The sequence below is a fragment of the Carassius auratus genome, unplaced genomic scaffold (genome assembly GCF_003368295.1).
Source record: "Carassius auratus strain Wakin unplaced genomic scaffold, ASM336829v1 scaf_tig00017929, whole genome shotgun sequence".
Lineage (NCBI taxonomy): Eukaryota > Metazoa > Chordata > Actinopteri > Cypriniformes > Cyprinidae > Carassius > Carassius auratus.
The window spans coordinates 26,374-49,333 of NW_020524831.1; the positions used below are offsets into that span (position 1 = coordinate 26,374).

General features: G+C 36.2%; 1 protein-coding gene and 1 pseudogene across 1 annotated transcript; one reads left to right on the forward strand and one right to left on the reverse strand.

The window, feature by feature from the left end:
- Nucleotides 1–855: 855 nt before the first annotated feature.
- Nucleotides 856–20,090, reverse strand: LOC113075900 (protein broad-minded-like; annotated as a pseudogene).
- An 18-nt stretch (nt 20,091–20,108) lies between these two features.
- Nucleotides 20,109–22,687, forward strand: LOC113075891 (inactive hydroxysteroid dehydrogenase-like protein 1). The gene is made up of 4 exons (XM_026248548.1): nt 20,109–20,520; nt 20,631–21,076; nt 21,803–22,021; nt 22,108–22,687. The coding sequence occupies exons 1-4, from the start codon at nt 20,301–20,303 to the stop codon at nt 22,177–22,179; spliced, it is 957 nt and encodes a 318-aa protein (XP_026104333.1). The 5' UTR covers nt 20,109–20,300; the 3' UTR covers nt 22,180–22,687.
- The last annotated feature ends 273 nt before the right edge of the window (nt 22,688–22,960 follow it).

The following is a 22,960-nucleotide window of genomic DNA, read 5'->3' on the forward strand; positions in this document are numbered from 1 at the left end:
AAAAGATAAGAGTCAACAATGCCCTCCTAAAATGCCTCGTTCTAACACACCCCCACGTGTTTATGTCACAATGTGGGAAGATTTGCATAACGATGCCCAAATGTTCACGCAAAGAAAAAAGCGTAACTTTTATTCTTGCTGTTGTCGCCAGCGCCGTGTTGTGGAGTCACTCGCAGTGTGTTTCACTGTGAAAGCAAAGCTACTTTGTTTGGCCTTCCAAAAAAGTAGACAACTAAAACTCAGTGATTAATTTGCATTTACAACAATCAATCAATCAATCACCTTTATTTATATAGTGCTTTAAACAAAATACATTGCGCCAAAGCACTGAACAACATTCATTTGGAAAACAGTGTCTCAATAATGCAAAATGATAGTTAAAGGCAGTTCATCATTGAATTCATTGATGTCATCTCTGTTCAGTTGAAATAGTGTCTGTTTTAATTTGCAATCAAGTCAACGATATCGCTGTAGATGAAGTGACCCCAACTAAGCAAGCCAGAGGCGACAGCGGCAAGGAACCGAAACTCCATCGGTGACAGAATGGAGAAAAAAACCTTGGGAGAAACCAGGCTCAGTTGGGGGGCCAGTTCTCCTCTGACCAGACGAAACCAGTAGTTCAACACTGTTCCAGAACAGTTCAATCCAAATATCCAGATGTGTGCTACGCATTTTATGGAGAATGAGGACTGTTTCCTGAACTGGATCTTAGTGAACCGGTCGAACCAGTTCCCGAAATCGAACTGAATCATTTGAAAAGGGCCGCGTCTCCAGTACGCACTTATGCATAAATTACTTAAGTTATTTGGTTTATAAAAGTGCCTGACTCTCCCTCTGATGCAAAATATACCAATATCCCGAGTTATTCCGTTACTCCAAACAGTACATTGACTGATCTGCTAAAAGAGAACAGATGATGGGATGTGCACGAGCAGAGCAGCTGGATGCGAGACGACGGCATCACAGTGTTAAGGGGTATAACATAACCAATCTCAAAGCACTGTCCCCTTTCACTGTGCCAAAACATAACTGCCACTAATGCATCTACTGCCTTGTTTACAAATCTCTTTATATTACAACAGAGGCTTTACCTTCAAAGCTCTTTTTATATTTGTTTTTCTCAACACTTCATCACATGATTCCTGATACATCTGAAACACAATTCACATAAAATCCACATGCCAAAGCAGCTGTAAACCCCACCATTGAGATTATGTTGATATATGAATGCTGATATTTGAGACCCCATTTCTGTTTATTAAACAAATGCAAAACATGCTAAAATATATTCACTGGGGCAATGACAGTGTCAAAACTGTACAAAAGCATCCTGCATTCAATAACAGACTAAATCACACTTCACACACCTCTTCCTAACGGAATATTCAGTATAAAACTGGTTTAAAATGGAAAAAAGTGTGCTGCCTACAACCAAGTTACATCCAGTGACACTTCACTTTCATGGTGCTGTATCTACAACATGAACAACTCAACACAGTTTATTATACTACACACAGCTAATAAGGAAGTAAAAAGGAGATGTTCTCACTTTCTGCAGGGCTCTGGGAGGAAGTCTTCTCTGAGATGGACCACCAACTTAACCGATTCGAACTAGAATATGGTTTCTTTCCACAGACAGTCCATCAAATGATGAATTCACTGAGGATGATGAAGCAAGTATAAACAAACAATATAACGAAAAAAAATATATATACTGTATCTAGATCAAATTGGATTCAGCCTGTCTAAGCCTACAGTTTTTTTTATCTATTACTTTTAGAAAGTGGCTGCTGGTTGACTCTGAATTAGTGTGTTGTGCTGAACTATATTCAAGGGAATCGGGGAAAATGAGAGATGGTCACTCACCCTTCACCCGAGGGCGGCTCTGTGACATTGTCCCTCTGACCCTGCTGCAGTAACTCAGAGAGGTTTTACTGAGACTCCAGCAGAAGAAAAGAATCCAGGTTACAGCACAGCATGCTCAAGAGCCTGGATGAGCACAGATGGAATAAAGAAGTGTTTACACAGGCAAACAAATAACAAACAACACTTCTTCAATTTTCAGGGGTTAAAGCAAAAAATACATAAATAAAAAATAAAAATCCTGAGCCTTTTTTCCAGGGGCGAGGCAGGGGTCCTTTCTTTAACATTTGAAAGAATAGTTTGGCAAAGTTATTGCTTTCCTTATTCAAACTGATGAAAATCATGAGCTATATCACTGCTTATCAGCACTAGGGGTTTGACAATACAGAGAGATGAGACAAAATACAGATACTTAGTTTACTAGAACAAGAAAATATTTTAAACCTAATTTTATGAACTTTTCAATTACAAAATATTTGTTTTTTAATTACAAAAAGTAAAATAATGCAGTTGTATTGTGAAATATTTTAACTAATCAAGGGCTGTAACTAATGATTATTTTGGTGATCAAATAATCTGCTGATTATTTTGAAATTTTAGTAATCTTATATTTTGTAGTAACACAAATAGACTTGAAAGTCATATACATAAACAAAAGATGAGGCAATAGTAATTGTCTCAATAAAACATTAAAAACAAGTCATTACATGGATTTATTGAACAACACTTAAAAAACATAATGTAATCTTCATATACATATTATGAAATTGTGATGTACAATAAATGGCATATTTAGAAACAGGTTGATGAATTCTCCTGTGTTGGCAAAGGTTTATAAATGATTTATGTTACAGATCTAGTGAGATAATGCACACTGTTTGCCCAGACTAATTCAAAGCACGTATAGAGAAAGAATTTCAAACAGCCAGCAGTAGTTCTTTGTAAAATATTGGTGAATATTAAATTTTAACTCCATGACACATTACCAGGGAAATTAGTGTGGAAGCCGTGAGAGTACTAAATTGCGAAATCCAGCAGAGGACCGATAGGATGAGGATATTCTGTATGATTGGAGAACAGTGACACATATCAATTCTGGAGGAGCCTGAGGGACTGAGTTGCTAGAATGGTGAAGTGACATAGATTTTTTTCTCTCTAATGGTTTCTAATGATGTGATTCAATGCAGCTGAGCAAAGCTGATTGTAGAGGATTTTCAATGCATCCATTAAATGGCACTGTACTGTGATGGAGATTGAATCAGTGCAGCATCAGCGCTTTGTTTGAAGCTAAAAACTACAACAGTTTTCAATCTACATTCTCTTACCACAGACTCCATCCAATGTGAAGGCAAAGACAACTAGCTGTGTCCCTACTTGCATACTATGATACAGTATATGCCCAAAAGCACGTACTTCGGAAAGCAAATACTGAGCATGCAGTAAGTAGCCTATTTAAGTGTTTCCACACTATATCGCTGAGACTGGCTGTAACTGTTATAACCCTCCTACAGTACCTTAAAAAATCATATACTGAGTTAACTCAGGATTTGTCTTCATAAAAAAATAAATAAATAAATAAATGCTGGCTGTTAAGTCAGCAGCCCAAGCTTCTGGACTCAGTCTATTGTCTGCTAATGGAAAGCTACTGTGATCAAGGACGGGTGAACTATCCAAAGCATAATAACTGTCAGATGTTAGGATACTGATAATCCTAACAGCACTCGGCTCTTCAAAGTCAGGGCAAAGCTAGATGTATTTACGGTGTTCTGATGAAAGATTCTGTGATGCAATACAAAGGGCAAGAGAAAAGGATTTTGATAATCTATTATGTGTCAGAAATGCGTCAGCAGTGATAAAAACCAAATGCATATACATAATATATTTTTTTGTTTCTATATTAATACATTTTAAAATGTAATTTATTCCTGTGATGCCAAAGTTAAATTTTAAGCAGCCATTCCTAAATTACTACATCAATATTACATTTGTTATCTTAACTAAGAAAATCAAATGCTGTTACAGATCAGATGCATAACTAACAATGCTGGTTAACCTAATTTATTTTTATAATGCAAAGCATAGAATTAGACACAAGGGGGCGATTCATCTATACACGTCCCAGATATTGGAACTACAAATAAATTCTTGAGCTGAAGGTCTTAAAAACACTCCCTGAGTGACTGAGGGCGTGAACTACATGCTGATATTTTGCAAATGGACCATATTCCACGTAAACACAAGTGTGGGATTGATTCATACAGCATGTGGGTCTCTCCACAGACACAACAATCACATTTTTGCCATTTCCCACAGACACACACCCAATGTGCTGATCAAACATTGTGTGACTGCTTTCTTAGTCTTCATTTCCTCTAGGATGGTGTAACCTAGCGGATGTAGCTGGAAGGTAATATAATATAATATGATATAATAATATAACTTTTTAGCAAATGGACTTAATGGACCAAAAACAAAGAAACACATACAGAGACAGACCCGGACCATCCTAACAACTGCATAACAAAATGTTAAAGTCTCAACACAATTTTTTTCGGAAAACAATGTTTGTAATTGGTATTTCCTCTCTATTTCTCCTTATTATTCTCCTTTTTTCCAACTTTTAAATGTGTAAACAATATTTCTACTCAACCCATTATTATAAATTGTTCCCATATAAGCTGGGTGATCATGGAAATTATCAACATTTATTTATATTTTTACCAGAATATGCCTGAGGATCTCCCTCTGGTCTATGCCACAAATTATATATTAACTTTATTAAAAGGAACACTTCACTTTTTTAAAAAAATAGGCTCATTTTCCAACTCCCCTAGAGTTAAACAGTTGAGTTTTACCATTTTTGAATCCATTCAGTCGATCTCCGGGTCTGGCTGTAGCTAGGGTGACCAAACGTGCCATTTTCCCAGGACACGTCCTGGCCAGGATTTCAGTATTGCCTAAAATATCCAGGTTTTGGCTTTGGTTTCCTGTTTTCATAATTAATGAAGGTAATGATCGTTTGACCAGTAACATGCAGACATTGTACATAATTGACCAATCGTGGTGCGTGAGAAGGTGGGATCTACAGAGAACGGTCAAAGCGTTGCAAATACGTTTACATATTAGTGTTGGACTAGAAGCAGATATTAAAATTATTTAAATATGTAAAAGTAGCAACTGCTTTATTTATGGGGTTTCCAGGGTAATGGCTGCATTTTCTGCAGTTTAGCGCCATCTGCTGTCAGAGAGTGAATGTGCTTTCATTCAGCGGGTCTGTCACATGTTCCCCATGTGCTTCTCATGCATGCTTGTTTACATCAGAGCGCACATGGTGTCTTTCAAGCAGCATACAGTGGTGTTGTGCATTTTGACAAGTTGATAGGAATAGTACTTTAAAAATGCATTCCAAATTCTTAATAATTTGTAATATATAATTATTTACGGTATTTAGAAGTGCCCAGAATAACAATATCATGCATATTGATTAACGTGATATATCGCATTACCGAGGAACGGCACATGTCTGTTCTCAACAGGGAAAAACAATGCTAAACGCATACAATAAATTTTGCGGTCAATGGCCATGTATCTAATTGACATCTACAGTATTTTGGCACTAGCCTTATTAGCCAGATGCCAAAATTGGCACGTTGCTTTGGAATCTCCTTATCTGTGAAATGCACTTGCAGAGAGCGTAAACATGGTTTGTGCTGACCACAACATGTTTTCATGTAAAACCAGCATAAATCTAGTGAAAGTCTGTTGGGTTTTTCAAAAAACAACAGGAACGAAACACATCATAGTAAATCAGCAAAAAGGAGGGCATGTATAAAACAGCTTATATTATGTTATAAATGATATTGTTGGGCTGTTCATGGTTATATTAATACACACGATTTTTATTACTACCTTGTTCTTAATACTCAAATATTTTACCTTTTTAGAGATCTACGGTACGGTACATAATGATAATATTGACATAGTCCTTTTTAATCTAAATACCACAGGGGAAGTAGGGGAAATATTCGCTGCAGCATTATTTATCTATGTAAATGTGATCTCAGTCTGTGGTAAGTGATCTAAAGAGCTAAACCCTTTCTGTTTTTTATAAAAAAAGGATTTAGTTTTAAACTATGGTAATACCTTGAATTGAAACAAATGCACTGAAAAGTGCTCATTTTAAATAAGTAGGTGGATTACACCAGTCAATTCTACTTCCTATGAGGGCCTGCGAACTTATTAATATCCTGGTATCACCCTGTCTGGCATTAATTCAGGATAATCATGGCACACAGAACACAAAGGCCTGAATCAATCAGCCATTGATCCCCAGAGAAGAACGAATGGAGAAAAAAAGGCTAATCAGATAATAAAACTCTATAAGGACCCTCTATCATTTCTGAGCCCTTTCTGTCCGTTTACTGGTAGAGAGGACTGAACTATTGATCTTACCTCAGGCCAAACGTGTGAGATTGCTCATAGTTCAAAAGGGAGTGAATCTTCGTGTCAGAGTTAATAATGATGAGGCGGTCCATCAGGTCCTGACGGGAAGAGTGAGTGAGTGATTATCAAAAATGCATGATTTCAAAATAATTGTGACAAAGACCACAGCTAGTTCTGGGATATGTGGTACATCATCGGTCAAAGTCTGCCCTCAAATGATCATCATTAGAACTGCAAATTACTGTGAAAAGTATTGAGAAATCACTCAATACATCAAGGTCAGTGAACAGTGGACGTCCATGGTTGTGGGCTGAGACTACCAATGTATAGGTCAGTTTGGGTTTGAGAGGCAGGCTGTCTACTCTATTTTACTCACTAAAACTGATGTGGCCATCTCTCTCAGATTGTACTCCATCTTGTTAGGAAGCACTCGATGTCCCAGCAGCTCCCCTCCCACACAGTGTGAGGTGAAGAAAGCAGATCCACTAGAGACAAGAAGGACTGCACACACACACAAATGCACACACACACACACACACAAATTGCTACAGTTAACTCAGATTTATATTTTTCATTACAGAAAACATCACAGTGTCATTTTTTTTAACAAATTACCCAAACACACAAAAATTACTAAAGTTTATTCATAGTCTCTTCAGACTGGTATTTATTATAAAGTGATAACTTATAACCCATATTTTGTGCCAATTAATGTGAGAAGTTTTAATTAATTGATTTTTTTAAGGTTAATCAAAACGTTGTGCTTTTATGCATTTTGATGAAGGAAAAAAAAAACCTTTAAAAAAAGCTAGCTATTGGATAATGTTTATCAAGTAAAATGGGTTGTAAATGTAATTTCATCTTGACTTTCAAGTGGTTGGTGGTTGATTGTGTGTACTTTTACTAAAATCATTTATTCATGGAATTACTCAGTGTAGCTTTTACAGGCACACTGTGGAAATTGGAAATCAAAGCCTTATCTAAATCTCAATGAAGCGTAGCTTTCACTTCTAAATAACTGTATCCTGTTGATAGGGTCCATTGGAGTAGATTTAGGATGGACCACCCTTGCATCCTCTCTACCACACTCCAAGGCTGACCACAACTTCACCACAATTGTCTGGACAACTCCTGTGATCCCAGTCAAAGTTGAACTAGTCTGAAAGCCTCAAATCCTAAATTCCATGTTGAAACGCTGTCTCAGTAAGTACCATCACGTACAAGCCCTAAATCAATAGTAACAAAAATGTAATGATTACAGATACATTAACAATGTACAATACATTCAATACCTTTTTAACAAGTCCTTTTGCTGTCTGTAGCTATGATGAGAAAATATAGAAGATGCTGCTCTTAACTCTTAACTCTCAAGATTTACATTAAATTGGTCATATTAAGTGTTCTAGCTATTCAATTTTTTGAGTGGACTATCCTCTTACTTCAAGTATCACAAGCCACTAATATTACTGTCAGAATAAAACACATTTTTAAAAGTAGCACCTGTAGTTTTTTGGTGAATCTTGAGAACATGTAGGTGACACACTCATTGATAGCTCCAGTTTGTTGGAGGAGCAACAGTCCTTTTGATGTGGCAGCGAAATTCAGCAGATTGTCCAAGAGCATCTGTTCCCAGGCCACCCTGCAGTACCAAGACAAAAGATTCAGCAACAATGCTAATTCTTTCTTGTTCTTGTTGATTTATTTCCATTGAACATCACTGGCAGGCCAAGCTCAAGTTAAGCACAGAAACAAACAGCTTGTGTAGGAACAAGAGAACAGTGGAGGAGTGATGGAGGCATACTCACACGCTCTGCAGCTCCTGGGAAGCGATCGCTGGGGGAGTTCCAGGGACAGGAGTTGGAACTCTCTCCGACATTGAGCTTATCTGCGGGGGAAGAGAATTCACTGTCAGGCTGGACTGTTGCATGGCATTTAAACCAACCCTTAGGCTAAATAATGAGATGGTGATTCCTCACGCCGCTCTAACTCATCCTGATGAAGGCAGGGAACCCCTGGGAGGTTTCATTATTGACGGCATAGCACTTTACTGGATTTCTGTATTCTACAAATCCTCTTCACACAGCCAACAGACTAAACGTTCAGCAGCTCTTCCTAAACTAATAGTGTTTTGCTTGGGGAACATACACTGATGGCTCTAAAGCTACTATTTAGAATAAGCTTAAAAAATGGAGGCTCTATTTTGGCTGTGAGAGGACGAATATTTTTAATTTAGTTTTATACGTTTTGGTAAATCATCTCATTAAATATGTTTTAGTGAAATTTTATTTTACATTACAAATAAATAAAAAAATTGTAAACTTACTTTCTTGACACAAATTAAAAATGTACACCAGGAGAAACATTACTGTTTAAAAGAGTTGGGGTCAGCTAGTTTTGGCCTTTTTTTTATTCAAAAAGGATACATTTCATGCGTCAAAAGTGACAGTACAAACATTTATTATAATGTTATAAAGATTTCTTACAAAAAAAAAAAAAAAAATCTGTTATTTCGAATCATTTATTTATTATTTATTTTTGCTTCCACAAATGGTTAAGCAGCAACTATTTTCAACATAATAATAATAATATAAGAAATGTTTCCCAAGCACCAAATCAGCATATTAGAATGATTTCGGAAGGATCATGTGACACTGAAGAGTGGAGTGACATGACAACATCAGTGACAGACTACATGAGTTATTTGATCTATGGTAAAATTATTACTAATTAAACTTACCAAAATTCTGTGCCACTGACACATATTTGTCAGAGATAACACTCATACAATCACAGACAAACATATGACTAAATATATGATCATTGACAGGATAACTTGATGATTAAAGCCCACAAGTGAGGGCCATAGTGAGGCTAGTGTGTATAAAGGTCACCTTTCTCCAGGCTTTAGCGATGCACTCATGCAGGCTGTATGGCCGTAGAACTTGCAGCCCATCGCAGGTGTTGTACATCTGCCGACAGACAAAGATGAAGACCCCGCTCACGGCGGGAGGAATCTCCAGCTCACTGAACACATGCAGCTCTTTTGCCACAGCCTCTGGGTAAACTGCACAACCACATGTGCAGCTGAAATACTGTGTAAATAACGGAACATATTACAATAAAGTATTATTATACTTCTATAACACATTAAAGTGCATGGATCTGTGAATATTATTCCTGTAATAGAGAAAGTGCTTTTAACTGCTGGATTGGTATGGTCAAATCAATGGTGGTATACAACCGCAGTGGTTGACAAACTGGGCTATTCTATTCTATTCTATTCTATTCTATTCTATTCTATTCACCTTTTTGTTTCTTCCACAAAGTATGCTGCAACTCATCTCACTGAAGACACAGGTGCCAAAGGTTCCTTTCTTTTATTAAGAAGCTTGTTCTTTCATCTATGCATGCTGATGATATATATGGCACGTAAGTGCGGACTAGCTCGAGATGACACTAGCAAGCAGAAAAAATAATGAATGTAAAATGAGAACAGAATTAGATTTACTTACTTTTCACCCTCGGCTGAGACGAGATTTCTGTCATAAAGCAGGAGTGATAAACCTCGTTCAGTGGTAGCGATCCTCGCCAGCATGTATGCTATGTGAGTCAAGGCACTTTCTAGGGAATTTAATTTGGGCTGCAACAAAAGACAAATTGAAAATGCTTGAGGTGAACAGTATAATGCATATAAAATGCTGCAGATGAGGTCTCTGATGAGATTTTATATAGAAGGTTACGGTTTTATTTCAATATTTAAATTAACAGGCTTCTTCTGTAGTGCTATAACTGTAAAAAAATATATATATGGTTTAAGTTTTTCTTGATGATACATCATGGAGATGGCATCAATTGCTTTGTTATACTTTCACAAAGTTGCTATAGAATCCATCTGACATTATTGCATCATTATTATTTTTCAAAAAATGATGTACATCATATACACTCATTTTCAAGTTTAGGATCAGTTGAATTTTTTGCTGCGGGATGGCCCTGACTGTAGATACGCATTATGTTGTAATGTAACAATAAATTAATACAATTAAATGGAATTGATGTCATATTAACATAAAACCTCTAATTATAGTATATCGATGCCTGTACAGTATTTAACAAATTCTCCTGTTGTGAAGAACTAAAGTGTGAACTACTTGTCTCTTAAATTTTTCAATATAAATAATAAAAAAAAAAAAAACTAACAAATATATACAATTGTAGAATAGGGCAGGGTGATAACAGGAGCCAGCAGAATTTCTATAACAGGGTTTCGGTAGATACACTCCACAGCAACCTCAGTGCGGTCACACAGGGTCCTTAACACCTCCATCACAAGATTAGTGGGGGTCAGGGAGTCTAGAGTACAAACAAACACACACATACACCCCTCTGTGAGGACACCCTGGTTGTAACTGCAGAACTTAGTTAAATTAATGATTTAAAGTGCAGCACAAATGGTCCAATGATCCAAACCAAGAAAACAAGAGCAACTGGAAAATTCTTTTAAAAACATTATGTGCTTCAATATGTTGGGGAAGTCGTGGTCTAGTGGTTAGAGAGTATGACTCTTAGCCCTAAGGTTGTGGGGTTGTGGCAATACCACGACTGAGGTGCCCTTGAGCAAGGCAATGAACCCCCAACTGCTCCCCAGGCGCCGCAGCATAAATGGCTGACCACTGCTCCAGGTGTGTGTGGGTGTGCTCACTACTGTGTGTGTGCGCACTTTGGATGGGTTAAATGAAGAGCACGGATTCTAAGTATGGGTCACCATATTTGACTGTATGTTACATCACTTTCATGTCATTTGTGCTTTATGCTACCTGGTTATTCCCTGGTTCTCTCCTCATCATATAAACCAAATTTGTAAGACTCTTCTTCCCACTAAGGAACCAAAATGAGAAATGTTGAATAATCTGAGGGTGACTGTTTTTGATCCGAAGGTTTTTAAAACATTAAAACATGGATATTCTTTAAATGTGCATTTTTAATTTTAAATAATATCCATAGAATGTGTTCCATAGATGTAAAAAAAAAAAAAAAAAAAAAGATTAAAAATGACATTTGAGTAAACAATAACAGTTGGGTTGAAAATAAACATCCTAATTAATATTCAGTCCCACATAATAATATAACGTAAATTTATAATGTGAAGACCTGTAAGTTTTCTTGATAAGACTGACTAATTTATTCTTTAAAGAAGTAAGTTCATTAACCAGAAGAAGATATAACAGAACCTTATCCTGGTACTGAAACAGTAATGGCACTGTGAGATAGATTATTTGACACACCTATTAATACTAACATCTATCTACATAACAACTGTCATAAAAATCACACGCTTAGACTTTTGAGGCGTGGTTGAGATTTTCAGTTAGATTCAATCAGAGTTTATCAGTCTAGCACTCTAATGACGCACCTGCATGTTTCGTCCCATCGCAGGATGTCGGTCAAAGTTATCGGATCTGTAACAGGCCACAAATTAACCATGTATATAGATAGATTAGTGAGTCAGACTTGTTCTCCACAAACATTATCCACAACCTGGGTTTGTTTCCTTCCTTTTAAACCTACCTCTTCCCTTCTTTACTATAATTAGAAAAAGTTTCCTTCCATTAGTGTACATCACAAGCCTCTCGAGCACACACAGAGAGTGAACAAAATAAACAAACTCCAGCTCTTTAGAAGTGTAGAGAGAGGTCTTTGAGCAGGGCCTGAAGGGCAAAACACAAGAACAACTCATTCGCAGAGCATGCTCTAAATGGATTCAGTCATTTGCATATGACCTGTTTCTAAATTAGCACTGAAATATAAATGTAAATCTTTAAAGTGGTCATATAATGCTCCTAAAAAGAACATTATTTTGTTTAATGAAATGTGTTTATGTGGTTTAAGGTAAAAGAAATAATAATCATTTATAAATACACACTATTTTCCACATACTGTAGATTATTGTTTCTCCCCTTATTCTTCATTATTTTTTTTTTTTACATTATTCATTTAGCTGACGCTTTGCGACTTACAATTGCTATATATGTCAGAGGTCGCACACCCCTGGAGCAACTAGGGGTTAAGTGTCTTGCTCAGGGACGCATTGGTGTCTCACAGCGGATTCGGACCCTGGTCTCTCACACCAAAGGCATGCGTCTTATCCACTGCACCATCAACACTATGCCCTACACTATTGATTGACCAGCTATACAGTGTGTTTTGATTGGCTGAATACCTAAAGCATGTGACGGAAATGTTATGCTCCTTAATATATTATGATTCCCTGTCCAGCTGGAGCGACGAGACATAAACATTAAAGCTCATTATAAACATTATATAAACATGGTTTCTAGTCATGTCCTCCTTTGGAAGGCCAAACAAAGTAGTTTAGCTTTCTCAACAAAATTGTGTCACACACAGTGGCCTTGAATGTGCCATGGCCTACAGTGAGCGGAGGCCGGCTTGAGTGAGCAGAGGCGGACAGGCTTGAGAATGGCACGGCTGGCGGATTCTACGTAGGAGCTTGCGGCAACCACATGTGATGATCCCCGGGCTGGACTCCTCTTCATCCACGGTCAAAGCCGGTCTGGCAAAGTTGATGTATTTCCTCAGCAGCCAGCACAGATCAGGTCCAGGCATGACGAAAAAGGATATCATCCTCTTTTGGAAAGCCAAACAAAGTAGTTTCGCTTTCACAACCAAACACACACCGTGTATACAACATGGCGGCAGCAACAACAACACTATAACGAGAATAAAAGGTACGCCTCCTTTCTTTGTGTTAACATCTGGGGAGTTTTATGCAAATCTTCCTACTTGGTGACGTAGAGATGTGGGGGCGTGTTAGAACAAGCCATTTTAGGGGGGTGTGGTTGACTCTTAAATTTTATAAACAATATCTCTTTGGATTTGAGACTTTAGTCTTTGCAACTTCACAGATCTTCTTTATGCACCAAGAGCTTGTAACACTCCAAAGAAATTGCATCATATGACCCCTTTACAAAATATTTAAATAATATTTAAAAATCGTTAGAGAAAAAAACTATTAGGGTTATTTACTGCATACCGTGTGTTGAATTTGCACGAAAATTATTATAATTATATATATTTATATATATATATATATATATATATATATATATATATATTTATTTTCATTTTTATTTTTTATGCATTTAGCAGACGCTTTATCCAAAGCAACTTCAATTTTTACCTATCATGTGTTCCCGGGGAATCGAACCCCCAACCTTGCACTCGATAACGCAGTATATATATATATATATATATATATATATATATATATATATATATATATATATATATTATACATTTCTATATAATATATATTTAAAAACATATTTCATTCTTTTTTTCTTTTTTTATGTCACCTGTACAAGTTTCTATGATATTCCCCAGTTACAGATTTTACAAGCGTTTTGACCTTATAAAGATAAGGCAGTTTGATTCCACTGAAATATGACATGTGCAATCTGTAGTGACACTACATGAGTAACCGAAGTGACTATGATACGAAGTGACATGAACTGGCCCAGATCACAGAAACTAGACAAGCATCTTTTGAATACTGCTGATGTGTTATCAATGTTTCACAACTGTGGGTGGTTTGAAAGTCTGGTAGCTAAGACTTGTGAATGCAGCAGAGAATAACAAAATCAGACAATACTGTAAATATGTTTGGGTGTTTTTTTCCCAATTGAGTCTTCCAACTACAATACAGAACCAGAGTTCTGAGAAAGTTCTTCACAATAACTTCATAAACCCTTGGAATTATCTCTGGCAATGATAATCTAGCTTGTTGACCATGAAAGGACGGTCTGTAACAGCACACAGGGGGAAAACATAAGCCAGTTTGTCAGATAAAGTATGATGCTACATGTGCACACTGTGGGCAAAAGTTCAGCCGTACCAATCTGGCTGTGGATCATTTCCAACATTTCTTCTCTAACTGAATCACAGGAATCAAAGTAATAAATGCACTGCTGGAGAGCATTAACAATCTGGTGAAAAGAATGCATAAAATCCATAATTAATATCTTGAATATATTTTATTATTAGCACTGAAAAAACTCTGTATTTAACCCATTTCATTTAAACCAGCCAATAAATGTTGATTATGTTTGGAATAGAATACTGGAACTAAATAGAACTGAATTTAAGAGGATATACTGTATACTAAATTGAGTTTTCCTGTTTTAAGAATAAAAGGTCCGTTCATACCAAGAACGATAACTATGTTCATGAAGTTTTAAAAATCCAAATAACGGAAATAGCAAAGAGGAAACATATTCCGAGTGATTTCACAGCTTTTCTAGCTGATGAAAGATGAAAAATATTTACAGGCAATTAAAATCGTTACTTATTTAAAGCATGTTCAACATGTGCATGCTTACAATAAAGAAAACATTATCATCCATTAGTCTAGATGCTAATATAATAATAATAATTATTATTATTATAAGAAAAAGAAAAATGTTCCCCCTGTAAAGTAAAGTCAAAACTACTAATTTACAAAATGTTGTGTGTTTGTTGTGTTCTTTTGGTTTTGTTTATTCTTTATATAAAAAGTTGTCTCACCCTCCATTTCTTAAACAAGGTGGCATTGATATCCAGCAGAGAGATTGAGTGTATGGGCTCCGGGGATTTCTCAGAGCCGGGACTGCTCATGGCCTGTTCAGAATGCAGAGCGAGAAGAGAGATGGTGTTCTCAATGATTTCCTCCATGTACCTAGAGCACAGTAGAAAAAAAAAGAAAGAAAAAGCATGTTCATATTCAAGCCAATCTGACACAATCAAGATATAGCATACAATATTCAGGAAATGTGTTTGAAATGTGAAAGCTCACTTCTCAGGATGCTGTCAATTCCTTCTGAAAGTCATTCATTAATCGCATCTAGAATGACCAGAAAGAAAGAAACTCATATTTATACAAGCAAGCGAAACTTTATTCATATATTTTTCCAAGCCAGTTAAACTTTATTAATCTTTATTGATAGAAGGAAGGAAATGTCACATACTTGTTTGAGAAGACAGGCCATATCTGGTCTGTTCGCATCAATACTTGTAGAGCCACTTGGAAAACTCAATTTATGATAGAGGAAACTAGCCTCCAAGCTTTTCGCTGAAAAGAGATGTTGACACTTCATGAAAATGAACTTACGGACTGTACATTCACGTATATACTGAATATTAAAACATATTTCATACTGCTAAAATAAACTTAAGATACTACCTATGCTACTGTAGACATCCCTAGTCACATTTAACGGAGAAGATGAAAATGTCTTTGCAAAAAATTGAAGGACTTTATCCTGTGAAAGCAAAATGCCATGTTAACAACAGTTTATTTAAGTATCACTGACATACTACTATGATACTATGTTTTTATTTATATTCTGAATTAATTTAAGTAATTCTTGTGTATTTTTCTCATTTTTATTTATTTATTTTTTGTCTACACAGTATATATTAATAATAAAATTAATATAGCTTATTTTTAGTTTAAGTTACTATAGTTCAAGTTTAACAAAGTTTTTTTTTTTTCAGTTAACAATTATTTTATTTATTTATATGAGTAATGCATTTTTATTTTATTTTAGTTTAATGCAGTTTAGTTTTAGTTAACTATAATAACCCTGGTTCACAATACATTTAATAAGCACCCACATTCTGTGCGATTTAATACTGTTAGTGGAACAGGTCATGGCCTCCATTTCAAATGACACCTCTCCTCTGAAAATGTTGTCTGTTTTGTTGTAGAGGCCATAGCTAAGGTCATTGCTTATTTAGCACTTATCTCTTACACTGAGCTCAGGGTCAGGGTCAGTGAGTGCAGCAGAGAGGTTTCGGCGCAGGCCAGTCCAGCTTTCACAACTCAGGACATCAGAGGGAGGGGCATTCCACAACGACTGCAAAGCTTCCAAGCGAAGCTGCGATTATACAGATCAGGATGACTGCTTCATCTCTGAATCAGAATGACAGTTCTCTCTTTCTACAATGGAAACTATGGGACGTGAGTGTATCAAAGGAGTTTCCACCTCTCGTGGTCACCGGGGTCAAGCTTCTCAGCAATGACTTGCAGTTGTCCATGCTTGATGAATGCATAGCTCTACGTGTTGAAATCAACGACATTAGTTAATCATTCAGTTTATAGTATGAACGTACAGTGATAGTATGTGAAAGACTGAGATAAACAGGATAATATTCTTGTCAAAGAAACAACAACAGCCTCTGTAACTTATTTAGACCTATACAAAAACAACCAGATTGAATGAAGAGTCACTGTCAGAACAGTTGTCAGTGTAATGGCTCCTTGACTGCTCATGTTGGCTCTTCCTGTCCATTTCCTCTTTCTTCAGCGGATCTTCCTCGAATTTATTGAATTTAGTGATTCCACAACCACCATCATGGTGTTTTGTCATCATGGTCATCAGAGTCTGCAGAGTCTTCTGTTTATACCTACAGATTAAAATAAAAATAAAAATAGCACATACTGTATGATGAACTAAACTACCCATACACAGAGATACCAATTTAACCATGAAAACATAAATCTGAAATACAACTTGCTTCTATATTTGAAAAAGTATGAATACACTACTAATGTTGTGGCACTTCCCTCGGGGGAAATATAAGTTATATATAAAACAGAAAATGTGCTTATTGAAATTGCACAGTAATTCTCTGCCAGCAGGAGGCGCTTTTTAGGAGTGGCAGAAACAAATGTTTCCCTGTTAAAGAATGTAAACAAAGCAGCACTGTGCTTATAAACGCTGCTTTATCAGGCTGTATAGAAAAGATTTCATGAAAATGCCATCAAAACTTTTGACATCAAAGACAGTCAGTGCCCTTCAAAGATACATTCATGTAAAAACACCTGCGCCCCGATGTGACTTTGAAGTGTACAGTGCTCACATTTATTAAAGGAAGTCAAAGCATTTAGGAAAATCTATTTGTGGCTGGCCGCTACAAATCGATCAATTCAATTCAATTCAATTCAATTCAAGTTTATTTGTATAGCGCTTTTTACAATACAAATCGTTACAAAGCAACTTTACAGAAAATTGTTTCTACAATATTTAGTAGTAGCTAGTAGTTTGTGCACATTTGAAAGGATTTTAGAAAAAATTAAAATAATAGTAATAATACAAGACGTAGTCAGCTAGACGATGACCTATCAATATTATTAATTAAGTTATTATATGATGCAGTCACACATTTAGCAATAATTGTTAGATCAACGTATGGGAAACACTGGTATCACAGTTTCCACAAAAAAAAAAATAATAATAATTAGGCAGCACAACAGTTTCCCCAAAAAGAAGAAGAAGAAGAAAAAAAAAAACATTAGGCAGCACAAATGTTTTCAAATATAATTATAAAAATTGTAATAATATTTCACAATATACCATCTTTATTAAATAGAGGCGAGCACTTTAAAACTTCAAAAACTTTTTTTTAAAACCTTACAGGCCACCAAGCTTTTAAACTGTAGATTATTTTGCAGTAAACCTTATATATTGTTTATATAATATTTTGAAATTAGTTTAATATCCTATTGTTGTCGCCGATTCACTGATATAGTTTCCCATGATTTTTGAAAGGCATTAAATACACAGTCTTGAGCCTTTGTTACTGTAATGTTGTTATTCATTCTGGAGATGGTTGGTTTGTTTCATGGCTTACAGCTTTTTATTGAAATATTTTTTTTTTATGTTTATGGAGAAAATTAATATGGAAATTAAAATTGAATTTCTCTAAAAATATATTCTATATTAGACTTTCTCATTGCATTGTATCATGCAGTGAGCAAACATCCACAAAAGCATCTTATCATATCAAGAAACACAAGGTCAAAGGAATCCTAAAAACACATACTGTGCGGAGTCCTCCTTAGTCCTCTAACAGCGTGAACCTGGGTGTCCTGCACGGACCCAACAGCATGACCTTCATCCCTGGTAAAATTCTCAGTCTCTTCTTCTATAATCGCTCCCAAACTGCTCTCTACATACTCTTGCAGATACTTCACAAACTCATAGCTGAAAAACAGAGGGAGGTTATGAAAGTAGATCAATCAAACAGTAAACACAATCAGTCTTAAAGGAATAGTTCACCCAAAAATCTAAATTATGTCATTAATAACTCACCCTCATGTCGTTCTAAACCCGTGAGACCTCCGTTTTTTCTTCGGAACACAGTTTAAGATATTTTAGATTTAGTCCGAGAGCTCTCAGTCCCTCCAATGAAGCTCTTAGTATGGTATACTTTCCATGTCCACAAAGGTAAGAAAAACATCATCAAAGTAGTCCATGTGACATCAGAGAATCAGTTAGTATTTGTTGAAGCATTGAAAATACATTTTGGTCCATAATGAACAAAACATTGACTCGTTCACGAGTCAAGAACCGGTTGAATTGGTTTTGGGATCATTAGTACTTCACACAATTTCAATGGAGGGACTTAGAGCTCTCGGACTAAATCTAAAATATCTTAAACTGTGTTACGAAGATAAACGGAGGTCAGTTAGTTATAAATGACATAATTTAGATTTTTGGGTGAACTATCCCTTTAACATGTACTGGAAGAGACATGTCTGTTACTTGTGAAAGTTCTTGTCTGTTTCCTCCAAATGAAGCAGAATTTCCTCGGCACATTCTACCGATGGTGCTCCTGAGATTCTCTCTTTGACACTTTTCAGGAGCTCTCGCAGCAGGCTCTGGAGCACTGCCTCATCCTCGCTGGAGAACTGAGACATCACTTCTCAGGGGTGTGATCAGCTCTTCTCTATTTGGGATCCAATGTATGAAAAAACAAGGTGTGAAGTGAGATGTGTTTGACCTGTAGTAACAGTGGTGGGAATAATACAAAGTCTATTCAGTATATATTCCCACAAAGTTTAGATTCCTGGAATAAGTCTAAAACAGTATTGATGGAGTTTCTATGTATGCTGCACACTTTTTGGCTGCTTTTCATTCAGTATCCCACTCAATCCACTAAACAGTAACAGAAATACAAAAATAAATGTGAAATCATGTGTAACCACAATTTTTACATGCCTATAATAAAACTAATCTTGCACATTAGAGTCATATCCAAATCATAAGAAACATGTAAAGCGGTCAAATCTGATTGGTACATACACACAGGGCTAACTAATATAGCTAAAATATTAAATATAGGTGCACTAATAATATTATTTAGACTACATCATATCCCTAAATCGGAGTAAAGCATTATACGTCATTAATATATATATATTTATATATAACATTATATGTCATTTAATATTATGTAAGTTTACGTTACTTAAAATGTAGATGTTCAGAATTCAAGTGTTGGCATTTAAGCTTGTATTTTCTCATAAAAAAAAAAAGAAAAATAATTATGTAACGTTATATTCCACATACTGCTCACAGGAAGTTTTAAACATTACCTGAAATAATTTCACATCATGTCCGAACATATGAGATACGTCGCTTCCATAACATTAGAAATATTTAATAATCGGACATTTCATAAAACACAGAGCTCTGTACAAGTCAGCTTAGCATCCGTTAGCAGTACCGTTTCTATGGAAACAAGCCATTTGAGTTGAGGCATCCGCCATAAAACACCCGTTATTTGTAAAACAATACGATTCACGGCACGACTGTATGAATGTATTCCATGTCTAGCAAAGATTACGATAGCGCATCTGCAAAAATAACTACGATAAAACCAAAGAAACGCGAAGAGAGGTGAAGTTAGCAAGTGTTGGACGCTGACTAAAGACGCTAGTGTTGGTCACGTGACGCTAGTGTATCACGTGACTTTTTGTTTTCCTGATTCACTTGACGTGACGAGACCGAAGAGGAGAATCTGGTGAAATAGCACTCGTATTAACAAACATAGTCAAGCTAGTTGAGTTAAAATTAACTCGTTGAATCTAAAAGATTGTTGTTGTTTTTTGGCTGCTAATTTAAAGTACATAATTGTACGGATCTCAGCTTTTAATGGCCGCTGTTGACAGCTTCCAGCTTTTGTATCGAGAAATTGCCAGATCATGCAGCTGTTATGTGGAAACCCTCGCGCTTGTGGGTGCTTGTTACACAGTCAGCAAGGCTGTGATATTCATGAGGGACTGCTATAGCCTGATAAGGCTTCATTTTATTCCTCGTCTTGTGTCCCATAGAGATCTTAGTCAGCAATATGGACAATGGGCGCTTGTATGTGGTAGGTTTAAAAGTGAATAATCATCATGTTTCATTGTCTAATTACCTCATACTTAATACATGTTATAATACCACATACTGATTTTTACCTTTTCCCTTGATTTTCAATAGATGCTTCAGAGGCAATAGCAAAAGCATATGCAGAGGAACTGGCAAGGCATGGCATCTGTGTGATTCTGATCAGCCGTGACATCAGTAACTTGGCTGGCACTGCCAAAACCATTTCAGACACTTACGGGGTAGAGGCCAGTTTAATGGAAGCTGATTTCAGTCAAGGGCTCTCGGCCTGCAAACCTATTAAAGATGCCATCAGCAGTAAAGATATTGGATTCATTGTTAACAGCCTGGATGGGTCTCTCGACCTCTCTCAAGACTTTACGGACCTCTCTGAATCTGTAGTGTGGGATACTATCAATAGAAATATAGTAGCTGCCACTCTTGTCACCCGCCTGGCTCTGCCTGCTATGGTGGAAAGGGGAAAAGGAGCAGTGGTCAACATTTCCGCTGGGAGATGCTTGTGTCCGACTTCCAGAAAAGCTGCTATTTCTGCATCTACGGTCAGATCTCTGCTTGATGTTGACTTATCTATTCAAACAGTGCTCCGGTGATGATGTATTTTTGTTGGCCAGTTGGGAAGTTAACATTACCCTTGTTCTCCTGAAAAAAAATCCCAATAGGATTTTTCTGTTGGCTTTTGGATTAATGTGAAAAATAACCTCCTTGACCAAAAACAATGTGGTTAATCATGATAATCCTCATTTTGAAACCTAAGTACAATTGCTAAAATTTAAACATAGGCCATAAATGAATTATACTACGGTCACACAACTTTAACGTCTCCAAATTCCAATTCAGTCTTTACTTTTTTTTTTTTTCTGAATGTTTGCAAGAGTGTGACAATAAAAACAGTGAGGCTGTAAAATCAGAATAGTGAGTAGATGAGTTTACCAGTTTGGCTTGATGACGTTTTGTGTCACTGACAACCTGTGTAACCATGACTTGTTAGCAACTAGCTTTTTAAAAATCACTTGGGGGTAGTACTGGTGTATTTTATGTTTTAAAATAAAACTTTCCAATAACTTGAGCTTGTATTAACCATAGACCTTATTTCAGGCATTTAACAATAAAAAAAAAAAAAAAAAAACAAAACAAGGAACCAGAAGTGCTAAAATGCAACTTGTTCTTGGGTTTTGGCCTACAAAAATTTCATCCCTGCAGCACTCTATGTCCTGTATATTCTTGATGGATTTTTTTACGATTCTTCTTTGTTTAATTCCCCACAGGCTTTTCTTGATAACTTCAGTCGCTCTCTGCACTATGAATATGGCCATCGAGGAGTCTTTGTGCAGAGTTTGCTGCCTTTTCGAGTCTCATCTCAAGGATCTGAGGGTACTGGTCCTGCTGGGTGGCTGGTGCCAAGCCCACAAGTGTATGCCAGGCATGCTTTTTCAACTCTGGGTGTCTCTCACCGAACCACAGGATACTGGCCTCACACCATACAGGTAATCAATCAATCATAGAAATTTGTATTTTTTTTTTATAAAGCAAGGTATGTATATTTAGTAAGCCTATGCTATTCTTTTTCTAGTTTCGACTGGTGCAGTGCATACCAGAGTGGGTATGGATGCTGGGATCACGCGTCTTTACAAGAGCCACCTGACAGGGATGTTTCCCCTCCATGTGAAGGACCTGGTTCATGAAACTGATGTTGCAGAGTTTATTTTGACTAAGCTTAGAATAAATAAGTGATTAAACTGTTTAAGATAATAAGATTAATAATAATAATTTAAAAAACGACTCCCCCTGTCCCTTTACTCCCTCATACTGAGTTCTGAGTGAAATGCCTCAGTTTTTCAGTATATATGTTTGCACAAAAGTGGTTTAAATGGTTGGAACATGCTGACAAATTTATAATGTTTATGCACTATTTATTTTTTCTTTAACCCATTAATATGAATTTTGCAAAAGTCAGATTCATATATTTAGGGGGGCACAAAAGGTTTTGTAAATTAAATATTTATTTTTGATTCCAAGTGTTTTTAAATATACTAGATATACTCAGTAATGGATCTTCATTGTACCATTATACAGCTAGTGTTTGGTTATTGCAGTGTGTCACATTTGGTTGTTGCAACTATGAAATTATCAATAAAAAGCAATGCAATTTAGTGAAAGACTACATGAAATTGTTTGATTTTCAATGTCGTTAAATTATTTTGTAATATATAAAAGTCTGAGATTTTTATACGCTGTCAGCATGATTAGAGTTTATACAATCCATTGTATAAGCTCCAGTTATGCTGACAGCCAGTATTATCTTTGAAAGTGTAGATAAAGTCAAATGTTGTGTCTCCTCTGCCAGGAACACACAATGCACTTTACTCACGTAATCTCACTCATATTAACAGAAGTAACTACCATACATTTACCATGAATAGGAC

What these genes read in the sequence shown, in the direction of transcription:
- LOC113075891 (XM_026248548.1), top strand. Translation starts at nt 20,301, where the DNA reads ATGGCCGCTGTTGACAGCTTCCAGCTTTTGTATCGAGAAATTGCCAGA. An exon ending in CTGCTATTTCTGCATCTACG is followed by an intron (nt 21,077 to 21,802) that starts GTCAGATCTCTG and finishes AATTCCCCACAG; the next exon opens with GCTTTTCTTGATAACTTCAG. An exon ending in ACTGGCCTCACACCATACAG is followed by an intron (nt 22,022 to 22,107) that starts GTAATCAATCAA and finishes TTCTTTTTCTAG; the next exon opens with TTTCGACTGGTGCAGTGCAT.